Source organism: Tamandua tetradactyla, chromosome 4 (assembly GCF_023851605.1).
Source record: "Tamandua tetradactyla isolate mTamTet1 chromosome 4, mTamTet1.pri, whole genome shotgun sequence".
Lineage (NCBI taxonomy): Eukaryota > Metazoa > Chordata > Mammalia > Pilosa > Myrmecophagidae > Tamandua > Tamandua tetradactyla.
Window position 1 is genome coordinate 75,961,104 of NC_135330.1, and position 26,088 is coordinate 75,987,191.

Genomic DNA, 26,088 nt, shown 5'->3' on the forward strand with positions numbered 1-26,088 from the left:
ATCTTTTCAAGTTAGTAGGTTATATAATTAGGTTGTGCAATACAAACCCCTGGGTAATGAAAAAGAAAATAGTTTTTAAAATATGCAGAAACAGAAACGTGAAAGGGTCAATCAGATACATCAAAAAAGATCAACTATACAGAAAAGGAGAATGCAGTAAAGGAAAAGACAGATAAAAAAAAAAGATGGGTCAGACAAAAAAAAAAACAAAGGACAAAATGGATGAAGTACAGCAATTACAGTAATAACTCTGAATGTTAATGGATTAAATTCCCCAATCAAAAAGATTAACAGAATGGATTTTTTACGGTACAATCCAACTACGTGTTGTTTACAAAAGATTCACCTTAGACCCAAAAATACAAATAGATTGAAAGTGAAAGGACAGAGAAAGATAATCCATTAACTAGTAGCCAAAAGAGAGCTAAGGTAGCTCAACTAATATTGAACAAAATTGATTTTAAGTCACAAACTGTTGCAAGAGACAAAAAAGGACTCTCTCTATATATACATATATTAATACAAAGGACAGTTGACCAAAAAGAAATAACAATCATAAATATTGATACACCTAACCAGGATGCTCCAAGATACATGAGGCAAACAGTAGCAAAACTGAAGGGAGAAACAGACACCTCTGCAATAACAGCTATACAGCACCCTTAGCAATATATAGCATCTAGACAGAGGATCAATAAGGAAACGGAGCACTTGAACAATATGATAAATTAACTAAACCCATATATGGAACATTGCTTCTCAAAACAGCAGGATATACATTTTTCTCATGTGCACATGGATCATTCTCCAGGACAGAAAATATTTTGGGTCACAAAACAAATCTCAATAAATTTAATATAATTGAAATTATATAAAGCACTCTTTCTGACTATAATAAAATGAAGCTGCAAATCAATAACAGGCAGAGAACCAGAAAATTCACAAACACATGGAAGTTAAACAACACATATTTAAATGATCAGTGGGTAAAAGAAGAAATTGTTAGTGAAATCAATAAATATCTTGAGATAAATGAAGATAAGAATACAACATATCAGAACTTATGGGATGTAGTGAAGACAGTGCTGAGAGAGAATATTATAGCCCCAAGGGCCTACATTAAACAAGAAGAAGAGCTAAAATCGAAGACCTCACTGCATATCTGGAAGAACTAGAAAAGGACAGCAAACTAAACCTAAAGCGAATAGAAGGAAAGAAATAACAAAGATTAGAGCAGAAACAAATGAGATAGAGAATAAAAAAAAAACAATATAGAGCATTAACAAAACCAAAGGTTGGTTTTTTGAAAAGATCAATGAAATTGAGAACTCCTGAGCTATACTGACAAAATAAAGAGACAAAATACAAATAAATAAAAGCAGAAATGAAAGGGGGGGGGGGGCATTACTATGACCCCATAGAAATAAAATAGATCACAAGAGAATACTATGAAAAACTGTATGCCAACAAATTAGACAGCCTAGCGGAAATGGTCAAATTTCTAGAAACACATAAAAAAAATCTACACTGATTCTAGAAGAAATACAAGATTTCAACAGATCAATTACTAGTAAAGAGATTGAATCCATCATACAAAACCTCCCAATAAAGAAAAGACCAGTACAAAATAGCTTCACAGGGGAATTTTATAAAATATTCCAATAAAAATGAACACCAATCTTTTTCAAATTCTTCCCAAAGACTGATCAGAAGGGAACACTACATAACTCATTCTATGAAAGCAACATCACTCTGGTACCACAGCCAAATTAAGATACTGTAAGAAAATAAAATGACAGACCAATTATACATTTTTGCATATAGATGTGAAAATCCTCAACAAAATACCTGCAAATCAAGTCTAACAACACATTAAAACACACACACACACACACACACCAAAATCAAGTGAATTTCATCCCAGATTCGCAAGAGTGGTTCAACACAAGAAAATCAAGTAATGTAATACACCACATTAAGAAGTTGAGGGGGGGAAGAAACACATGATCATCTCGACTGATGAAGCAAAAAGACATTTGACAAAATCCCTCCTTTCTTAATAAAAAAAAGACTTAGAAAAAATAGGAATAGGAGGAAACTTCCTCAACATGATAAAAGGCATGAATGGAAAAAATAAAACAGCTAACAACTTACTCTATGGGGAAAGATATAAGGCTTTCCCTCCAAGATCTGGAAAAGATAAGACTGCCCCACTGTCACCTCTGTTATTCAACATTGTGCAAGAAGTTCTGGCTAGAGCAGTTAGGCAAGGAAAAGAAATAAAGGCATCCAAATCGGAAAGGGAGAAACAAAACTTTCAATATTTGCAGATGACATGATAACATATTTAGAAAGTACTGAAAAATCTACAGCCAAGCTACTGCTGCTAATAAATTCAGCAACGTGGTGGAATACAAGGTCAACATGAAAAAATCAGTAACGATTCCATACACTAGTAATGAGCAATCTGAAGAGGAAATCAAGAAAAAAAATATCCATTTACAATAGCAACTAAAAGAATCAAATATCTAGGAATAATTCCAACAAAGGATTTAAAGGACCTATACACAGAAAACTGCAAAACAGTGCTAAACGATATCAAAGAAGACCTAAATAAATGGAAGGGCATTCCAGGTTCATGGATTGGAAAACTAATTATAGTTAAGATGTCAAATCTATCTAAACTGATTTACAGATGCAATGCAATCCCAATCAAAATTCCAACAGCCTACTTTGCAGAAATGGTAAAGCCAATCATTAAATATATTTGGAAGTTCAAGGGGTCCAAAATAGCCAAAAACATCTTGAAAAAAGGGGAAAGAAGTTGGAGGACTCACACTTTCTGACATTATACTATATCACAAAGCTACAGTAGTCAAAGAGCATGGTACTAGCACTAAAAACAGATATATGGATTGGTGGGCTTGAATTGAAAGTTTAGAAACAGAACCTCATGTCTATAGTCCACTGACTTTTGACAAGGCTACCAAGTCCACAATACTAGGACAGAACAATCTTTCTGCAAAATAGTGCTGAAAGAAGTGGATATTCATATCCAAAAGAATGAAAGAGGATCCCTATTACAAATCTCATACAAAACTTATCTCAAAATAGATCAAGAACTAGATATAAGAGCCAGGACCACACAACTAGAAGAATAAAATGTAGGGAAGCATCTTCAAGATTTGTGGTAGGCAATGGTTTCTTAGACTTTAAACCCAGAGGACAACCAATGAAAGAAAAAAATAGAAAAATGAGACCTCCTCAAAACTGAATACTTTTGTGCTTCAAAGAACTTCATCAAGAAAGTGAAAAGGCAACCTACTCAATGGGAGAAAATGTTTGGAAACCATATATCGGATAGGGATTTAATATCCGTAATGTATAAAGAAATCCTACAATTCAAAACTAAAAAGACAAATAATCCAATTAAAAAATGGTCAAAAGACTTGAACAGACATTTTTCTGAGGAGGTTATACAAATGGCTAAAAAGCACAAGAAATGATGTTAAACATCATTAGCTCTTAAGGAAATGAAAATCAAAGTCACAATGAGATATCACTTCAAACCTGGTAGAAAATGACCACTATCAAAAAAACAGAAAATTCAAGTGTTGGAGAGGATGTGGAGAAACAGGAACACTCAATCACTGATGGAGGGAATGTAAAATGGTATAGCTGCCATGGAAGAGTTTGGTGGTTTCTCAGGGAGCTAAGTACAGAATTGCCATATGATTTGGCAATCCTACCACCAGGCATATACCCAGAAGAACTGAAAGCAGAAGTGCGAAAAGATATTTGCATATCACGTTGTGGTATTACTCACAATTGCCAAAAGATGGATGCAACCCAACTGCCCATCAACTGATGAATGGATAAATAATGTATGTTATATACATATGATGGAATATTATGAAGCTCTAAGAAGGAATGAATTTCTGATAACATGCGGCAACATGGATGAACCTTGAGAACATTATGTTGAGTGAAATAAACCAGACACAATGAGACAAACACTGTATGATTTCACTAATATGATCTAATAATAATAAGCAAACTTATAGAGTTAAAATGTAGAATATAGGTTACAAAGAAATAGAATGAAGGAAGAGAATGGGGAGCTGATGCTTAATTTGTGCAGAATTTTCAATTAGGTTGGTTCTAAATGTTTGGATGGAGATGGATAGAGATGAAGTTATTGTGACTGTACTTCACAGTACTGAATTGTGTGTGCGATTGTGGTTGCAGAAGAAATTGAGGGCCGCATATACTGTTAAAAGGAAAGCTAAAGCATGAGACATAGGATTGTATAACTATAACATAGGGAACCTTGTTGAGGATGATGACCAGGGTTAATAAAACAAATATGAGAACATTCTTTCATGAACTTGATCAAATGTACGTCACTATTACAAGGTGCTAACAATAGAGTGGTATATGGGGGAAAAATACATCTAATGTAAACTATGGACTACTGTTAACACTAACATTTTAATATTCTTCCATCAGTTGTAACAAAGGTACCATATCAATGCAAAGTATCAATAATAAGGTATAAGTGATATTTAGCTTTTCTTTTTGAGCTAGTGGAAATGTTCGAAAACTGTTGTGGTGATAAATACACATCTCTGTGAATATACTGTGAGCCATGGACTGCATACTTTGGATGGATTGTACAGTGTGTGAATATATATTCATAAAGCTGCTTTAACAAAGAAGAGGCTGTGAACATTGTTGAAACAACAACAAAGAATTTAGAATATTTCATAAACCCAGTTGAGAAAGCAGCATCAGCATTTAAGAAGACTGACTTCAGTTTTAAAAGAAGTTCTTCTGTGGGCAAAATGCTATCAAACAGCATTGCATGCTACAGAGAAATCCTTCAAGAAAAGAAGAGTCATTTGATGTGGCAAATATCCTTGTTTTTGTTAAATTGCCACAGCCACACCAGCCTTCATTAAACGCCACCCTGTCAGGAAGCAGCCATCAACACTGAGGCAATACCCTCCACCAACACAGAGATGACAACTCGCTGAAGGCTCAGATGAGAGTCAACATTTTTTAGCAATAAAGTAATTTTTAATTAAAAAATGCATTAACAGGGGCAGTGAAAGGATAGTTCAGCGGTGAATTCTCCCCTGCTATGGGGGAGACCCGGGTTTGATTCCCAGACCATGCAACTCCCCTCCCCCTACTCCAAAACAAAAACTTTCATTGCTACCTATCATAACTTTCCAAACCCCAACCAAAACCATTCCAGCCAATCCTAAAGAACACCTGCGGCAATGTATAAGATTCTACAAAGGTTCCATGCACTAGAGTAACTTTCCAGAAACCTCTAGGTTGGTCCCTGGACCAGAGAAGACCTGAAACCTAGAAGGCCCAGCTTCTCCAGAACATCAGCCAGTTTCATCCCGCTATCCCATACTATTGATAGCCCCTTCCAAAATGAAAAAGTTAAAATGGCCACAGCCCAAATACCCCTGAAGAGTGGGAGAAAGATTAAAGGTGATGGTGGAGTTATACAGAGAAGGAAAGATTTAACAAATGAATATGATTGCCAAGTCATTAAATTGATATTTCTTTTAGTCTCTAGTACCTTAGAGCAGCTAGAAGTAAAAACCTAAAATTGCAGAATTATAACCCATACCAACTCTGAAATATGTTCTACAACTAATTGCTGTGCTGTGCTTTGAAATGTATTGTTTTATTTTGTATATATGTGATTTTTCACCCACAAAAAAGGAAAAAAATCAACTGTGATGATTAATAAAAAACATACTTATTCCTTCTATGTTCTGTGGCACCTAGAAGGAAAAACCTGAGATGATGGTATGGTAGCCCATGATAAACTCTGGGATCTGTCCTGTAATTGTTGAAGAGTGCTTTGAAAATGCTTTTTCCTTTCTTTGTTTTGTTTATATGTTGTATCATACAATAAAACAAAAGTTAAAATAAAAAAAAAGGAGTCAATAGGATGAGATATAGAGATGACCCAGATTTTGGAATTATCAAACAGCAACTTGAAAATATCAATAATACAAAGGTTAAAAGATCTCATGCATGGAAATAGTGAACAATGTGTGTGAAGAAATGGAGGAATTTTAACAGAGATATGGTACCTAGAAAAAAACAACAACAACAAATGGAAATGTCAGGAATGAAAAATATAATATCAGAAATGAAGAATTTTCTAATTGTCTAAGCAGAACGGAAGAAATGTTCAGTGAATTTCAAAACAAATCATTAGAAAGCATCCAAACAGAAGCACAAAGTGAAAAAAAAAGAATTGGGAAAACAAAAACAAAACAAAACAAGACAATATGCTCAAAATTTATGGAACAATACCAAGTGCTCTTACCTACCTGTCATTTGAATCCAGAAAGAAAGGAGAAAGAGAATGAAGAAAGGAAACAAACAAAAAAAAAAATGTGAGGAGATAATGGTCAAGAGCTTTCCAGAAGTGGTAAAAGACACCAATTTATAGATGCAAAAAGCTAAACAAACTTCAAGCAGCGTCCATACAAGAAAAACCATGCCTAGACCTCTGCGGTCAATATGCTAAGATCAAAAAATAAAGAACAAATCTTCAAAGCAGGAAAAGAACAGACTGCATAAAAAGAAACATTGATATGAATGATGGCTGATTTTTTCACCAGAAACAATGAAGGCAAGAAGACAAAACAAACCTTTGAAATGCTAAAAGAAAAAAAAAAGTCATTATAATTCTATACCCAATGAAAATACCCTTCAAAAATAAAGATAAACTGAAGACATTTTCAGACAAAAAAAAAAAACCCCAAGAGAAGGTGTCTCTAGCAGACTGTCCTAGAACATGCGAGAGGAAGTTCTAGAGGCTGAAGGGAAACGCTAGCAGGTGGAACCCAGGAATGGCCGGAAGGGATGAAGCACACCAGCTAAAGCTAATCTTAAAGAAAGACATTTTTCTTGTGGGTGACCTACACAAAGCACAACATCTAGTATGTCCTATAGTACGTCATTGCTCTAAATTGATTTTTTTTCTCCCTTACCCTACAAAAAGCTCAATTTTGAACTAAAAAAAAAAAAAAAAAAAACTGAATACAGTTTAAGACCACTATTTAAAGATACTTACCTTCAATATAATCAAACAATATCTAATTTAACGATAATATTAATATTTATGATACCTAAATTTGGGGGGTGCCTTACATGACCGAATATACTTTATGTTGTACAGCCTTACAATGGCCCTAAAAACTATGTATTCCAAATCACATATTATAAATGAGGAAAATGAGATTGAAAACTTAAATTCTAGGTAACTGGGATTGAGAACTTGAATTCTTTGCCGAGGTCACTTGGCTCTTAAGCAGCAAAGCCGGGATTCAAACCCAAATCTCTCAGATTCCAAATCTCCTGCATTTGTTCTCAGTGAAGAGTAACAAACAGAGGTTCAGAATGCACTTTGAGACATAGAATAAATAATGATTTGTATGTACAATTTAAATATACAGTGCAGATTTGTGTTTCCTCAACCCATACTCTAAGATATTATTTAAATAAGCAAAATTTACAAGATGATCCTTTAATAGGATAAAATTAGGCTTCTCTGGCTGATCTCCAGCTACAGTCATAGAAGAAATCATCTATTCTTTGAGACTTCCATTCTTTATTTTGTCCAAAATTCGAAAAATTTTTGTTCAATTGTTAAATAACATAATTTATCGAAAAAACTTCAAATACCAAAAACAAATTTGCAAGTCAAAACCACTTGCAATTTCAATCATAGAGATTAATATTATTAATATTCTGAAAAACACTTTTACATATATCTTCTAGACAGTTAAATAATATGTATGTGTACAATTGCAATGACACATATTTAAATGAATTTTGTTACATATTTTTGCTTTTTTCATATAATAGCATATCATGAACCTGCTGCCATGCCTACAAATAGACATAATATATTCCAGTTTTTGGTACATACTATTCCATTTTAAATATGAATTATAATGTATTAAAACAATTCCCTTTTGCCATATTTTACTGGTTCCAATTATTTGCTACTTAAAGTAATTCTACAGTGAACATTTTCTGAGTACATATTTAAACCCTTGCCTAACTATATTTTTGAGATAATGTTCTATAAGTGGAATTCTTGGATTAAATAGTTTTCACATTTTTACTTTTCATGCACTTTGCCAGGTTTTCCCAAACATTTGCCAACACTGGTCTCTTTTCTTCGTTGCAAAACTAAACATAACATGATAAGAATGGCTTGAATTTTTAATTATCTGATTATTAGTCATATGTTTCTATATGTTCCTTCAGAGTCTCCAGCCATAGTACCATGCTAAGAAAAATCTTTGGTATGCTAAGACAATGGGACTATTTGTCTTCCTTTTCCTCTAGTACTTTATGATTCTATATTTTACATTTAAATTTTAATTTAATGTACTGTTTTATTTGATACTGTTGTGAGACAAACAATCAACTTAGCTTTTTTTGTTGGTTTGTTGGTTTGTTTTTGGGCTTATTGTCGGTAGCCCTTCTCAATGAGTTGTACATATCTACTAAATCCAGATACATATACCTTATAACTATACTCTTCTTCCATTACTCTCCTTTCAGTTCCATTTGCCTATCTAAATTCATCAATTTCTATTTGTTCATATTTCTTGCCTTTTAATCTAATTCCCAACAAAAATTCTCTTAGAAAATTTTTATAATCTCAGCTATTCTAAAAAAAAAATGTACTTCCTATACCTAGCTGAAGATACAAATGTGGACCCTTGGGACAGTGGTAAAAATGTTGCATTCCAAGTCCAGAACCAAGAATCAGGTAGTAAACACAGTAGAAAACCCAAAAGGGAAGGAGAGTTGGCGTCAGTTTTAGGTGATGATCCATTTCCTCACCTGTGTATTTGCTTTCCTAGAGCCTCAACAGATGTTAACTGATTCATAAACAACAAATGGCCTTCCTTAGAAAGGACCAGGCATATTTGAACATATCAGGTAGAAATTCGCACCTTTAAAGGACACTAGACTTCTGTTGATAAATGAGTTCAGAAATAGCCCTGATAAGAAAAGTCTTGCTTCACAGATGGTTCTGTATTTTCAAATCTGAAATCTGAGGATTGTTATGGTTTCTTATCCCTATAACATGAAGGCCCCTCATACCCACATGTCTGCTAACACAGCTTCCTTAGGAAAAGCCCAACTGGAGACACTGAAATAAATGCACAACTGGAAGAGAACATTATTAAAAGAAACAGTTGAAAGGAGGATAAATAGCTTTTTTAAAAAAAGGAATCAATACATATTGTTTGATATGGATGGTCTAAAGTTGTTTCTATTAGTACGTTTAGAAATCAGCCTGGCCAAATCACATTATCACATTTATGTGTGTACATGAGGGGGTCATTGAAAGGTATTTATGTATCTATTGATTGATTTCCCAGGGGAGGCAAAGACAAGGGCTGTATATTTTTCTAGAAACTTGTGCTAGTTAGTGAGAAGATGCTCTCGTCATAGTCCACACTCGTTGAGAACTTAGCTCACTGGTTGCAGAAACAGGGACCTAGCTAAGGCCAGTGGGGGAAAGAAAGAAAAGATGCAGTTCGGTTTGCTGTGGGCCCTGTTTGATAAGCCAGTGTTTGCAGCAGTGTCTGTTCCAAAGCAGAGACAGCAGGCCCCGCGCTGCATGGCGGCACCTTTAATTCAGCTCACAATCATCTTTTGCACAATTACCTCCTCTGAATGAACCCATCTTGGCTGTGGACAAAAGTATGGAGGACAGTGACTTAATTTTTTTATTTAAAAAAAAAAGAAAGAGCAAGCGTGGAAAGAAATGATTTATAATGAGTCCATCGGAACATTCTGTACCTATCTCTTTTCTGATTAGAGAGGTGGCATCGAGCCTGGCTCATTAGGCAGAAGTAATGAGCCAGTCTATATGCCATCTCTAATTAGAGAAAAGATACAGTAGGTACAACTGTACCTATAAATTGATAGAGTAAAGATAAAATTTATTTAAAAAATTATTTTTCTTTCTCTAGCTCTCACATGCCCAGCACTTAAAGGAGACAATTATAATGAAAACTAAATAAGATTTAAAATTAAATGCTTTCCCAAATATATGTTTTCTAATCAGGAATGAAATTTATTTTTATTCAGTTTAAAAACAAATATCTTCAGCCCAGGACATCTGCATGTCCTTTTGAAGCATTAATTCAATAGTGTGCTAAAATAGAACAGAAGCCAGTAGCTCTAAGCATGTCCCTGCCATGCACAGTAGACGAATTTATAGCACTATCAAATACTATGAGCAACATTTGGTGCAATAAAACACTTTTAGATGGGGATGAAATACTGAAATAGGACTCACAAGATTTAATATGTTATTAAAAACATCTGCATACAGAGTACTTTATAAAAATCTTCAATATAATAATTACTCAAACCAAATTTCTAAATGTATAGGTTCCTTAAAATATTGTTCCTTCATGTAATTTTAGCTTAGTCTAAGAGCATACACAAATTAAAGTAATAGAGCCTTTTATAGACATTTTCTCTTTTGATTCCTACAATAATTCTCTGAGAAGATATTATTTTTCCTGTTTCACAATGAAAAAGTTAACGTTCAAAGAGGTTTATAATGGCTGCCATTTATCAAACATTTACTATGTGACAAGCATATGCATTCATTATCTTATATAATCCTTATAATATTTCTGAGAGTTTAAATAGGTGTTAATAGAACACCTATTTAATAGATCAGTAAACTGAGACTTAAAGAGGGTAAATATTTTGTTCAAAGGCATTTAACTTGATTCCGTTCTAAGTTCTAAGACATCAGAACTTGAATATTGAACCAGAGTGGCTACTGACCATCAAATGATATGCCTCTTTCTTTAAACTAGACATGTATTTAAAACACTCAAGTCAAAGATAAAAACAAAACTGAATTTCTGCATTATTTCAAAATTAAGAACAATAAAACACCACTGATAAATATCTGTGATAATTCCAAAATCATGTCCATTTATTTCTTGCAAACATTTGAAAAGATTTGAGTGTGTATTATGTATAAAGCTATAACTCAAGAAACTGTGAAATAATATAACAAATAAATAAAATGAACCCCAATGTAAAATTAATTAAAATATAAATATATATTAAAATATATATTCCATCCAAAAATTAGAATTTCTAAGAAAACCAAGAGCTCTAATTAAAAAGGCAGAAATTTCTTGGGGGGAAAAAAAAAACCTAGGCCAAACTATATGCTGCCTAGAAGAGAGGCATAAGAAGAATACAAAAATATGTACCATGAAAACACTAAGCATAAGAAAGCTTGTGTGGCTAGATTAGGTTCAGGAAAAGTGGCTTCAAGATAGTAAAAGAGTTACCAGAGATAAAGAGGTACTTTTTGTAATGATTGTCCTCCTCAGTTCATTAGGAGGACACAGAATCCTAAACCCATACAAACCTAATAACAGAACGTTACCAAACACATAAAGCCAATAGACCTGAAAAAAGATTAAATGAATTTAAAATTGTAATTTAAGATTCTAATATGCTTATTTTAGTAACTGAAAGAAAACTAGATGAAAAAATCTGAGCAGATATAGAAGATTTGGAGAATGCAATCCAACTGTCCTAAATTGAAACATCAAACACTGACAGAGCAACTGCAGAAGACATAGATTATCAATTATACATGGGATATTAATTAAAATAGACCATATGCTGGCTCTCAAAGCAAGTCTTAATACTTTTCAAATTTCGGAGGAATGGAATCATCTAGAGTATATATTTACATTAGAGTGGTTAAAGTTGGTTCTTTGAAATCAGTAATAAAATTGATAATCCACTAGCAAGACTGATGGAAAAAAGAGAGAGAGAGAGGAAAATAAAATACAAATTACCAGCATCAGACCACTGATGCTTTAGAATCACTAAAGATTCTACACATAATAAGAAAATGTTATGAACAACTTTATGCTCATACATTCAACAATTTAGAAAAATTGAAAATCTGAATATTCTCTATAAGAAGACAAAAATTTTCTATAAAGGGCCAGGTAGTAAATGTTTTAGGCTTTGCAGGAGATAAAGTCTCTGTCACAACTACTCAACTCTGCAGCTGTAGCATAAAAATGGCCATAGACAATAAACAAAAAACAAAATCAAGTGGCAGGGGTGGTGCACAGTGGCTCAGTGGCAGAATTCTTGCCAGAGACCCAGGTTCGATTCCCAGAGCCTGCTCATGTAAAAAAAAAAAAAAAAAATCATGTGTCAGGCCAGATTTGGCCCACTGGCCACAGTTTGCTGACCCTATTCTACAACATTAAAAAATATTAAATTTCTACCTAAAAATTTCCTTCAAGGTGGCTTCATATGTGAATTCTTTCAACTATCTAAGAAATAGGTGATATCAACTTTACATAAACATTATCAGAGAATAGCAAAAGAGGAAGTATTTGCTAACTTGTTTTATATGACCATAATTATCCTGTTACCAAATTCTGACAAGGACATTATAAGAAGAGAAAATTACAGGTTAATTTCTCTTATAAACAGATAAAAGAATAAATAAAATATTAGCAAGTCCAGAAACAAATAAAAAGAGTAATACATGTGAAATTTATTCAAGGAATTCAAGGTTGGTTTAACATTCAAACAGTTCATTAAAATAACTTATGACTTCAACAGAAGAAAAAAGGTAACCATATGATAATCTAAATAGATAAAAATGAAAGATCTAAAAATATTAAACCTCTGTTCAATGCAAAAACCTTCACAAAATATAAATAGAAGAGAACTTCCTTAACTGGTAAAGAGCCTTTAAAAACCCACTCACAGCAAACACCATTCTTAGTAGAGAACACTTGACCACTTTTACCCTGAGTATGCAGCAGGAAAAGGCAATTCACTATCATATATTATTCTGGAGATTCCAGACATTTCAATAAGAGCTCCTTCCCTTCCCTAACTCAAAAAGTAATAAAAGGTATAAGATTTTAAAATATGTCATCAAATCTTTTTTATCCCTCTCATTGAATCTGGACCATCTGTCTAAGCAATAGAATGTAGTGTAAGTGATGCTGTATGTTTTCTGTGGTTAGATTAGGAAATAGTTATAACAGCTATTATGGGCTATTTTGCAGGAACTCAACTGAAGAGTCTTGAGCTGACATGTAAGCAATATAGTTGCCCTAAGACCACCATGCTGGAGAGACCTAGAGAGAACAAGTAATGACAGAGAGAGAAGCCAAAGTAACCCCAGCTCTTCAAGCCTGCAGTTCCTTGAGTGTCCCCAGCCGAGGTGCCAGCCCTGTGAGTCTTTACATGATTACAGCCCTCACCCTTTAAGTCATTAGCAGTGACCCCTAGGGCAGGGAAAAATAGTCCTGTCCAAAGTACAGATTGATGGGCATAATAAATATTGTTTTTTTACATCATACAATCAATATAAAAAATTAATTTTAGTTCTATATATTAGCAACAAGATTAGAAAATGAAATTCAAAACGACACTAAGTATAATCACATAAGAAAATAACCAATAGCTGCATAGAAAAAATTGTAAGAAATATAAGTGAGCCTCTTGACAGAATACTTAAAGCATTGCCGAGAGAAATTAAAGAAGAACTAAATGAAAAATGTAACGAAGGGATATTTTAAATTCACTAATTCAATCTTTTGTTTGGATGTCTATTCTCCCAAAATCGTCATAATGATTTAAATTCCAGAAGAATTTATGTTAATGAAAAACTGCCTCTAAAATTCATATAACAGCTGAGATAATCTTAAAAGAAAACAAATGTTGAAAAACTTACACTGCCAGATATCAAGACTTTTACCAAGTGATATTAATTAAAACTATGTTTTGACCCAAGTACAAACAAATGGATGACTGATACAAATTAGTACCGAGACAGATCCATCCTCCCATGAAAAGAGATCTGACTCATGACAAAGTCACCACTGGAGAGTGGTGGAGAAATGCTGGTGTGTTAAAAAATAGATATTTCTGACTCAGTTGGATATTAAGGAGGGCATGAAAAATGAATCTTAACTCCTACCTTATTTAATACCCTAAAATAAATTTCAGATAAGAACATAGATCCAAATGTGAGAGGTAAAATTAAAAAGCTTCTTGAATAATATGTTAGAGAATATCTTCATGACATCAGAGTATCCTAAGCTGGACACAAAATGAAAAAATTAATAAATTAGACTTCATCAAAATTAAGAACTTCTGTTAATCAAAGGATACCATTAAGAGAATGAAAATACAAGGTATAGACCAGAAGATGAAATTTGCAATCCAGGTATCTGACAAAGAACCCATATTCAAAATACTGAAGAGCTCCTATAAATCAATAGAAAGACAAACTGCCAAATTGCAAAAATGGCAAAAGACCTGAATAGGTACTTTACAACAGAGGGTATCCCCATGGCCAATAAGCACAAGAAAATGTTCTCATATCATTAATTATCAGGGAGCACACAACACACCCACCAGGATGACAAAACAACCACCACAACAAATAGCAATGCCAAATATTAGAAAGGATTATTGGTAACAATTAAAATTTTCAAATACTGCTGGTTGAAAGAGCCACTTTGCAAAGCTATTCAGAAGAATTTCCTGAAACTTAACACAGAGTTACTCACAACACGGATAAATCTCACAGGCATAGCGCTGAGCAAAAAAAAAAAAAAAAGCCTGACACAAAGGAGTTCCTCCTTCTCTTACCTGTGAGTCCAAGAATAAACAACACTAATCTATACCAATAGAAGTCAGAATAGTGTGTACTTTTGGATGCATATTCACCAGAAAATCTTTGGGGTACTGGAAATGCCCTAAAATTTTTTCTAGGTAACAGTTGTACAGGTTTGTAAAAATCTACAAATTCATCAAGTTGTAATATCAATATGTATATACTACATTGTGTTCATGTCTTGCTTTGATTAAAAATTTTTAAATAATATTTTAAAATTTCTATATCACAATGTCATCTAAAAACTGGAGAAATAGGTGCAACATATATGATCACAATTAATATTCTCAACATTAATGATGTTTTATAAATAAGAAATGACAGTATAAATATGGTTATGCAACATGAAAAAAATTCATAAATGAAATGCATATGATCAAGAAATGTGGAAAGCTCCCCACACTCATTAATGACCAAGTAATTCTAAATCAGCATCAAATAATATTTTTCTCTTAACAGAATGGCAAGGATGAAAAAAAAACTTGATAATTTTTAAGGTTAATGAGTGTTTAAGGAACCAAGTACTTGCCTATGTTTTTTTTTCAAAGATTTTTTTAATTGTGAAAAAGAACATAAACACAAATAAGAAATAAATTTCCAAGTACATTTTAACAAATAGTTATATGACAGATTTTTAAAGTTTGGTATGGGTTACAGTTCCACAATTTTGTGTTTTTCCTTCTAGCTGCTCCAAGATACTGGAGACTGAAAGAAATATCAATATACTGATTCAGCAGTCATATTCTTTTGTTAAACTTGACCTTCTCTGTACAACTCCACCATCACCTTTGATCTTTTCCTCTTTAGGGGTATTTAAACTACATCCATTCTAACTTTTTCATGTTGTAATTTCATGTTGTCAATTATATGAAATAAGGGGATGGAACTAGTTGATATTCTGGAAAGGCTGGTCCCTCTGCATTTCAGGACTTATCTGGTCCAAGGGCCCATCTGGAAGTTGTAGGTTCCTGGAAAGTTACCCTAGTGCATGGAACCTTTGCAGAATCTTATATATTTCCCTAGGTACTCTTTAAGATTGACAGGAATGGCTTTGGCTGGGGTGTGGCAAGTTATAACAGTAGCAAAGTCTAACTGCTGCTTGCCTAAGAGTAACCTCCAGAGTAGCCTCTCAATTCTATTTGAACTTTCTCCGCCATTGATACCTTATTTATTTCACTTCTTTTCCCCCTTTTGGTCAGGATGGCATTGTTGATCCCATGGTGCCAGAGCCGGACTCATCCCTGGGGGTCATCTCCCATGCCATCAGGGAGACTTTCACCCCTGGATGTCATGTCCCATGTAGAGGGGAGGGCAATGATTTCACTTGCAGAGTTGGGCTTAGAGAGAGTGAGGCCACATCTGAACAACAAAAGTGGTCCTCCAGAAGTAACTCTTAGGCATACCTGTTAAGTAGGCTAAGCTTCTCTACTACATACATAAGCTTCACAAGAGCAAACCTCAAAATTAAGGGGTTGACCTATTGATTAAGGACTCCTTAATGTTTGAAGCAGCAGCAGGGGTTTCCCTGGTGGTAAAGTTTAATAGTATTGTTTCTCACATCCCTCAAGGGACTTTGGGACTTTGCCACTACTTTTGACTTATCTGCTTAATATACAATGGGATATATCCAGGCATCATATCAAGCAATACAGGATTAAAGGCTCTCATTTTTATCCTGGGCTCCCTGTGTTTGGACTGTTTAAATGATCTATCCAGACAGGTTGAGTTAGATTATATGCTACTGAAAATTTAGGTTCTGAACAAAATAAGCCTTTCTCTCTTTGGTCTCAAAAAGTGGGTGAAGTTCCAAAATACAGGCAATGTCTTTCTTACTCCTGTATTCTAAATTGCCTTAATTCTGACCTTATTAGTTTTCTTCTTATCTCTAAATACAAGGTTATACATGTATAAAACAGCCCCTCAAAGTCCAGAAATAACAATCACCACTCCTGACTGTGACTGCTATAAGAGCTTATAGTCTAGGCCCCAGTTTTCTTATAAGTATTTTCTAAATGGGATCATACAATATTTGCTTTTTTGTCTCTGGCTTATTTTGCCTCACTGAACGTCCCACCTGTTCATTCACATCATTGCATGGCTCACAACTTTGTTCCTTTTTTTGTAGAAGCACAAATATTTGATCATATGTATACACCATCGTTCACCAATCTACTCCATCTGCTGGGCCTCATGTATAGCATCCAAAGTCAACAGTCCATCAATTTTAGATAACCTCATTGTTCCCAAGAGAAAGACAGTCAATAAACGCATGCTCACCAAATAGAACATCCAAACCTCCCCCTAACTCTTGTCCCTCCCCCCGTTTTTTTCCCCTGGTATTGCTGTGGTACTGTTGATGTTTTCTGTTAAACATAGCGCATAGTATGCAACAGCAGTTTTCCCCCTATACCCTGAAATTATACACTCTTTGTACAAGATTCATACCTTTGCAGTAGTTCATGCAAGAACTTACATATATTTGAGGTGCTAATCAGTGGGACATATGCATCTACATAACCCCTATCAATCATGATCTCCTTCACTATGGTAATATGACTTATAGACCCACTAATGAACCACTTTCACTTCTATCTATTTGCTTACAATTAAATTCAACTTCATTAGCTAACTGTTCACCCATCTCAAGCTTCTGTGTAACTCTAGGTCCCCTATATTCTGTAATTATAAGCCTCTGATTTTACCTTTATCATGGTTATAAAAGTGGAATCACACAGTATCTATTCTTTTGTGTCTGGCTTATTTGACTCAGCATTATGTCCTCAAGTTATGTGGTTCAGGATGTCATTTCATCTTACTGCTGCATAATATTCCATTGTATGTCTATACCACATATTGTTAATACACTCATTTGTTGATGGGAACTTGGATTGTTTCCATTTTTTGGCTATTGTGAATAGTGCTAATATGAACATCAGTTTATAAATCTCTGTTTGTGTCACTGCTTTCAGCTCTTCTGGGAATATATCAAGTAGTGGTATTGCTGGGTCATAGGGTGACTCGGTATTTAGTTTTCTGAGGAACCACCAAACTGTCTTCCATAGCAGCTTTCCCACCAGCGATGCATAAGTTTCCCAATTTCTGCATATCTTCTCCAACATTTATAGTTTCCTGTTTAATAGCAGCCATTCTTATAGGTGTGAGGTGATATCTCATTGTAGTCTTGAACTGCATTTCCCTTATAGCTAATGAGAATGAGCATCTCCTCATGTGCTTTTGAGCCATTTGTATTTGCTTTCAGAAAGATGTCTATTCATATCTTTAGCCCACTTTAAAATTGGGTTGCTTGTTCTTTTGTTGTTGAGTTGCATGATTTCTGTATGTATACAGGATATTGAACCTTTATCTGATGTGTGATTTCCAAATATTTTCTCCAATTGTGCTGACTGCCTCTTCACCTTTTTGACAAAATCTTTTGCGATATACATTGCCTATGTTTTTACGAGGCTCTAAATTTTCACAACCTGTCTGGATATAATCTGTTGCTATCATTAGGGTAATCTTTCTAATATGTATTAAAATATAAAATGACCAAATACATCAACCCAGCTAGTCAATTTCTATGGAGTTATCATAGAAAAATAGTTATAATGGTATTAATATAGTATTATAATAAATATGGTTTATTATGTAAAAGCCACACCGCTTAGCATTTCATTTATTCAACAAACACCATATGTGAGATGCTGGGAAAAGAGTAGTGATTTACATAGAACTACCTCATTTGGTTCTCCTAATAGCACTGTAAAATATTGATACGGTCATCATCATTTTAAAGTTGTGGTAATTAGAGTTTAGCAATATTTAAAAGTTATTATAATTCACATGGGAACCTGGGATTTGAACCAAGCATCTTAGGAACTGTTCAATCAGACAATTACTCAAATACATGTGTATATATGTCTATTTGTGTATACTAGATATATATAAAGATAAAGAGATATATGGATATAAACATAGCATATTTTTTGTTAAATAATTGCTAATAATCCTGAAATATTAGAAATAATCTAAATGGGCAATAAGAGAAGTTGTTTAAAAAAAATTGTGTTAAATTTAAATCAACCTGCTGGATAACCCATTTAAAACAACCTGACTATATGGAATGAGACCATGTAATTCTGTAATACCTGGAAACATCCCAGATGGTGGTTAGCTGATAATTTAAACATATACATAGCATCACTTGAGGGATTGCAAGGGGAAAAAATGTATTGGTAGAATCCCTTAAAGAACTGGGAAAAAATATGGAACTATTAAACTTTCCCATTTTGGAAACTCCCAGTGCTCTTTTAAACATTAAGAACGCCCAACAAAATAGACCAAGCCCTTGATTTTGAGTATTACCCTTATGAAACTTATTTCTGTAGCGGAGAAGCTGTGACTACCTATAATTTTGCCTAATTATAAGTCGTTTCCAAGAAACCTCTTTAGTTGCTCAGATGTGGCCTCTTTCTCTCTAAGCCCAACTCTGCAAGGGAAATCCTCACCTTCATATGATTCTGAAGTTCAAATGAGTTCAAATACAGCCAAGAGGCTATTCTGGAGATGACTCTTATGCAAGCTTCAGCTAAATGTTACCATTGCCACAGTTTGCCAAACCCCAACCAACACCATGCCTATTAAACCCATAAAACACATAGGACTCAAAAAAAAAAAAAAGAGTAAGAAAATGGGCAATGCAACAGTGGGTCAGTGGCAGAATTTTTGCCTGCCATGTCAGAGACCCAGGTTCAATTGCCAGAGACTGCCCATGTCAAAAAAAAAAAAAAAAGAGTAGAACAACTAGGGCTTTAACTGAGACTCTATAAAAATGTCATGCTCTAAATTTACTTTCCTGAAGCCCATTACCTACAGAGGGTTCCCAGGCTAGGTAAGACCTGAAACCCATAGGGACTGGTCTCTCCAAAAACAGCAACTAATTCCACCCCCCCATCCTATATTATCAACACACCTTTTCAATATAAAAAAATTAGAAAGGGCATAGCCTAAAGATCCTTACAGAGCGGAAGAAGGCTCAAAGGGAAAGGAGGAGTCACAATAGTGAAGATGTGATTTAACAAATGAACTTGACTGCTGGATCACTACACTGATATTTCTTTTAGTCCCCGGTGTTTTGGAGCAGATAGAAAGAAAACCTGAGACTGTGGAATTGTAACCCGTACTAAACTATAAAATCTGTTCTGTAAGCTGCTTGTTGAATTATACTCTGAAAATAATTTCTTCTTTTTTTTGCATATATGCTATATTTCACAATAAAAACATTTTAAAAAATAAATGTAATGAAATAGGCATATACAATAAAAACAACTTGTGCTAAAGCTATACCATTGTACGTAATACAGCAATTTTAAAATGAGAAGTTATACCTAAGTGAGAGGGTATATTGAAATGGGATATTGTCCAAAGTATTTGGGTAAGTCTTTATTTTTAAAGGCCTCATAGAAGGCATATGTACTATAGTTTCATTTTGGGAAAATACTGTATTTATACCTACATCTCCACCTATATATACTTTAAAATTTGTAAGGTCATAGAAAAGTGAAATTTGTCTCTGAAATGGAAATCATGAAAGTGTTTTCTATTTTACACAGTTCTGTATTGTTTTGGATTTTCTTTTAATAAGTACATATTATTTAATTATTTAAAATAATAATACCACTTTAAAAGAATACATCTTACAGACCACTATGCTTGATATTTCAAGATAATTCTAATTTCAAATTCTGTTCTATTCAAGACGTAGTGTATTTATCGTCTTAAATGATAAGGCCCATTCTTAAGGTGAGAAAACATGAACAGAACAAATACAGTTTATTACATGTTTGAATATTATGTCCCAGTCTGTATCTAATACCTTTAGTCCTACTTTAACAATAGTCTTATATAAAATCCCAACAAACAAAAGACAAAATATAGTGTATTACATACTATTCTCACTTTAAAAAGTGATAATAGGAAACCTTCAATTTTTAAAATAGCCTTAGATATTTTAAAATATCATTTGACATGATATTTTAAGAACAACGTCATTGGATAAGATTATTTTAGAATAATATTCTGAAGTGAGAAACTTACCATTAAAACTCTGTCCTATTCGCATAATAGCAGAGGCAAAATCTATAATTGAACCAGTTAGAGCTCTTGTATGAAAAGCTGTGTTCCCCTCCTCCAAACCATTGATGAAGAAACTGATTTTCGTCTGATGCACCTATAAGAAATCATCACCATTATTATTTTAAGTACACAAACTTTTATTTTATAATAACCATATTTCATCAGTCTTTCTCAAGGTAATTTCCCACTTCTCCACTTTCCTCAGTTGGAAAGACTGGAAACAATTTATTTTAATGGCTGAAGGATATAGCTTTGTGTTTCTAGATCTAGATATAAATTCAGATATTGCATTTTTGTGTGTATGCTGTAATAATTTATACTCAGGTATTCAAAGGTGTACATAATTGTTTGTCCCATATTCGTAACAGCTCGGATTGCTATGCATTATAAGTTTTTGTTAGGTTGTGTCATTTTTTTAGATACCCGTTAAATTTGTTATGGTGAAATTTGTAAAAGGAAGCAAAAGTCAATTCACAGGGAGAAATACTGAAAACCAGATTAGCAAAAATGTTGGTATCCAGTTGGTGAATTTTTCAGCTTTATTGTCACAATATAGAGCAATACAGAAATTTGCCAAACATATTTTAGATTAATCACTCAAGCAGCTTAACACCTATCCATAACAGGGGTCAGCAAACTTTTCTTGTAAATAGCCAGTGAATAAAAATCATTTGTGTTGATTTTGTGTTGCAAGACAAATGGTCTGTGTTGCACCTATTCAGCTCTGCTTTTGTATTGCAAAAGCAGCCATAGATGGTATCAAACAGATGAGTGTAACTGCATCTCAATAAAACTTTATTTACAAAAACAGGCAGGTTCAGCCTTCAGGCCATAGTGCAATGACCCCTGGATTACACCATAAAATATTGTGCAATTTTTGTTTGTATGACATGATCCCTGATGGCCAATTTGAGCCAACTTTTATGCTGCGTATCTACACTGACCATTCAATGATGGCATACATTTCTAAATCAGCTGATCAGCTGTTTTGGCATAAACTTTAGTCTCTAAATAGTCCTCTGTTCAAGTTTTCTTTCCTGAAATGACTGTTACCCTAAATAGCAAAGGGGATGAAATGGTAAACAAAAGGCTCTATAAAAAGAAAATGATTTAATATCTTATAATTGAAATATTGGCTGATGAACATTTTAATTAAAAAATTTAACCATAGCATCCAAATGTTATTCTATTTCAAAGGTGTCTGCAATAATTGATGAAGATAAACATATATTCTCAGATATATTTAAGAAAAAATCATGTGAGTTATTACATTAAGAATACCTTTCAATAGCCCCATTCCCCACCAATAAAACCCTGAACGGTAACATCATAACTACTTGGCAATATTAATTCTTCAAAAAATTAGCCAGTGTGGCTCTTCTCTATTCTAACCAACCTACTTTCATTTTAACCAGTGGACTTCTTCTTTAAATCCACTGACGCAGTGTTGCATTTTATTTCATTTCAAAACAAAGCTTTAACACATATAAAATCATGCACCAACTCCTCTCTGCTGGATAGTAGGGCTGCATTTTTTTTTTTTTTTTTGCATCCCATTTTTTACAGCCTGTTACTGTCATTTGGTGTTTGACTGTTATCATTATAAAAGATACAGGCTTTTCTACTTTGTTATTTGTAGCATTATCTCATGTTTTACAACATCTTTGCGCAACATGCAGGCACATGAAATATAACTAGTGAAAACTTCTCGGTGGTATTAATGCATAAAAAAGAATGTGGTTCCATCTCTACTGTCTTTACCCAGCCAAAAGCTGATGAACAGCCAATTTTCCTTTATCACATTAGCACAGCCATGAGGGAAACACATTTGTTCTAGTCAGCTACACTAAAGATACTATTACCAATCTAACATATACATGTTTTATATCAGCAGTATTCTCAGAGCATGAGAGAGCCAACAATATATTAACACTAGCATGACAGTTTATTTAAGAAAAGAAAATTGTCTCTGTAGAGGGACAGAAGTTAGAAATGTATGGCTAAAGCTCAGTGTCACTGGTCTAATAAAGGTAATAATTCTTAGGCTTTCTTTATAGCAGGTAACACTCCTGTGACAGTTCTGTCATATCATTCAAATAAAAATGTTGTCTTTTACAAGTTTAAGTGCACCTTTATTTTGAGCCAGATAGAAAGCATGTTTTTGATTTTCTGTTTTCACTGTATTATATCTATAGTCCAGAGTTCAGGACCTTCTTTTTCTTTTTTTTTTTTTATCAACTCATCGCATATTCGCTTAGTAGAAGAATTCAGTGTCACTTGCAGTGAATTCCAGAAGGATGTTTTCATTTTGTTGGCACTTAAAAAATGATTAATGATGATCCCAAGCCACTCTATTCCATGGCCCCCACCCCCTCCCAACCACCTTTATATAAATAAGATGAAATCTTCTTTGGTTTCTTGTGCCATGTTTTATATTCCAAGATTCTTCAAACTACTTTACAATTCTGATCTGGGGCCCCATAACACTGAAACTGTAAGACTAAGGTGGCTTTTTGCAATAGCTCATTCTGATGATCCCCTTGCCAGTTATTGAGGGGGATAGGAATATATACAATGGAATTTCTGATTTGTAAAAAGAAAGCATTCTGCTAAAATAAGCTTCCCACCTATTGCATTTTCTACCCCTGTGAGAATTAGAGGAGCTTGAGTATGTTTATTGGTATGGCTTGAATGAATGAATTGGCAAAACTAGTAGTTGCAGAGAGGGGTTTTAATACCACCTAAGACCCAAACCACTTCCTAAAGAAAATACAGGAGAACAGATCATTCTCAAGCCTTCGTTCTCTTTAAAGTATCATATTTCATCTTAATCTTCTTTCGGTTTCTTTTTATTTGGGGGAGGGAGGGGTCAATTTCGTGTCCCTGTGATAGGCTGCACTGATCATTTTGATTACAAGAGTGCAGAGGGTAAGAAAACAGAGCTCTTTTTATGTCTGCCTGTAATTAAGACTGCATGTTCAAATGAAATGCCAAACCTTGTTGTTATTCTAATCCCGCTGGCTAAAGTAACCAAAAGAAACTGCTGATTCAGACTGGGGAATAAATAGGCAGAGTCCTTGTGCTGATTTTGTCACAGGAGAAATCATTTTTCCATTAATTCCTTCTAACTTAAATTTAATTCAGTAAAGCATCAACCCAGTACCTGATACTACCCCAAGCCGCACCAATATGGAGAAAAGAAATTCATGGTCCTTTCTCTCAAGAAGTTATATGTCTGAAAAGAACAGAATATGTACCAGATAGGGTTGAGAGCATTATAAATTTGATGGGCATTTTTAATTTAAATTCTGGATCTTATTGCAGACAATGAAGGATTGTCTTTTTTAAAAGAGCTTCTTTGAGAAGTTGTATCTTAATCCATTAAATAAATGTGTTACTTAATATATTTTTGGACCTCTTCTGTGGGACTTGCTTTCCCAGAATCAGTTTACAAGCCTCCCAAGAATGCCAATTTCATTAACTTGATAGGTCACATTTTTAAGCGAAATAATTTGGAACAATTTAGAATAATACCTCTTTAATAGATTTAATACCGAAAATTGGAGGATATATCTTAAATTCAAAATCACCCTCAAAAATGATGAACAATGATATAAATGTAAAGAACACTGTTTGAATGCTAAAGAATTCAAACTAAGAAGAAACTCACTGTAATCTGAATCAGGAGGGAGAGTTGTATGGAGGAGAAAAGTGCTGGACTTTCTGAAATGGAAATTGTTCTGGAATAGAAATTTATCTTTCTAGGTTAAAGAAGGATTAGCATGGAATATTTCACTCTCCCGTCTATACTACCAAGTATAAATAAGGCCATTTACCCTAGAGACTCCATACAATTACTGTAAAATGTGACATATACGTGAGAATATGTGGAATGCCCTCCTGTTGCTTACCACCCTAAATCTAAGGTCTTCTGAGGTTTTTCCTCACGCATCCCATCATCCAACTTTAGTTCTAACCATTCAAGAACAGCCAATCTCCATTGTAACTGGGGAGGTCTCCTCACAATCTGTTGATCTCTCAGTGCTCAATCCCCTCTTCATGTTTCATTCTAGCTATTTTCCATATGGGAATAACCATGCTACTGCCTCTCATTTACCTAGATTTTCAGTATTCTTCAAACATTATTATGCTATTATCTGTACTTTAAGCATAATAAAACTGAATCACAAAAAGAAAAAAAAAATATTCAAGGATTCTGGGTTGCATTGAAGGTTGACTGGCTCCAGAATCTGTTTAAGCCACTCAATTATTACTATTCAGCTACATCCCGTTAGCATTTAGAAGTAATCTTAATAGTCACCTAGTTTATCAGGCCCATCCATTGTTTCTTCTATAATTGTACCCAGTGATGATTCAGCCTTCGTGTGAACACCTCCTACAAGTTTGGAGGGCAACAACCCCTGGATGGTATACTAAACTTGCCAAATGTTTGGTCCTGTGCTGAAAACTTTACGTATACTTTATGTATCACTGACTTCTCAGATTGCCCCTTGTAGTGTACAGTGGTTTGAAGCTATATGCTCCCCAGAAAAACAGGGTTTTAAATGTAATCCATTCCTGTGAATATGAGCCCATTGTAAGGAGGACCTTTTGGTGAGGCTTCTTCAATTAAAGTGCAATCCATTACAATCAGGATGGGTCTTACTCATCTTTCTGGAGTCCTTTATAAGAGAAGAACATTCAGACAGGGAGAGAAAGAGCTGGAATCGATGAAACTGGGAAGAGAAGGGAGAGAACAGCAGACACCTCCATGAGCCTTGCCATGTAGCAGAGAAGCCAAGAACCCCAGCTGATCTTCAGGAAGAAAGCATCTGCTTGATGATGCAGCAGTTTGGACATTTCCCCAGCCTCAAAACCAAGAGCGGATACATTTCCGTTGTTGAACCCTATCCATTTCATGGTATTTGCTTTGAGTAACCCAGGAAACTAAAACACAGTGTCATTGTCTCCATGTTACAGTTAAGAACACTGAGCTCAACTGCTCCAGTGTTCTGCCTCTGCAGCCCTTGAGAAACTTTTAATCTTTGAATAGAGTTTATGATCATAAATTATCAAGTTGGAAGACATCTCCTTATAGCTTCCATTCAAAAAGACTGAACTCTGTTAAGATCACACAGAACAAATCAAATCCCTTTTCCTTGTGAGAGCACACACGT

General features: G+C 34.2%; 1 protein-coding gene across 1 annotated transcript in view; it reads right to left on the bottom strand.

Moving 5' to 3' along the window:
* USH2A (usherin) overlaps window positions 1-26,088 on the bottom strand; it is an 844,952-nt gene that overhangs the window by 743,759 nt on the left and 75,105 nt on the right. Inside the window, exon 4 of the mRNA XM_077157816.1 lies at window positions 20,873-21,005. Coding sequence (XP_077013931.1) covers window positions 20,873-21,005 — 133 coding nt within the window. The remainder of the gene's footprint in view (window positions 1-20,872; window positions 21,006-26,088) is intronic.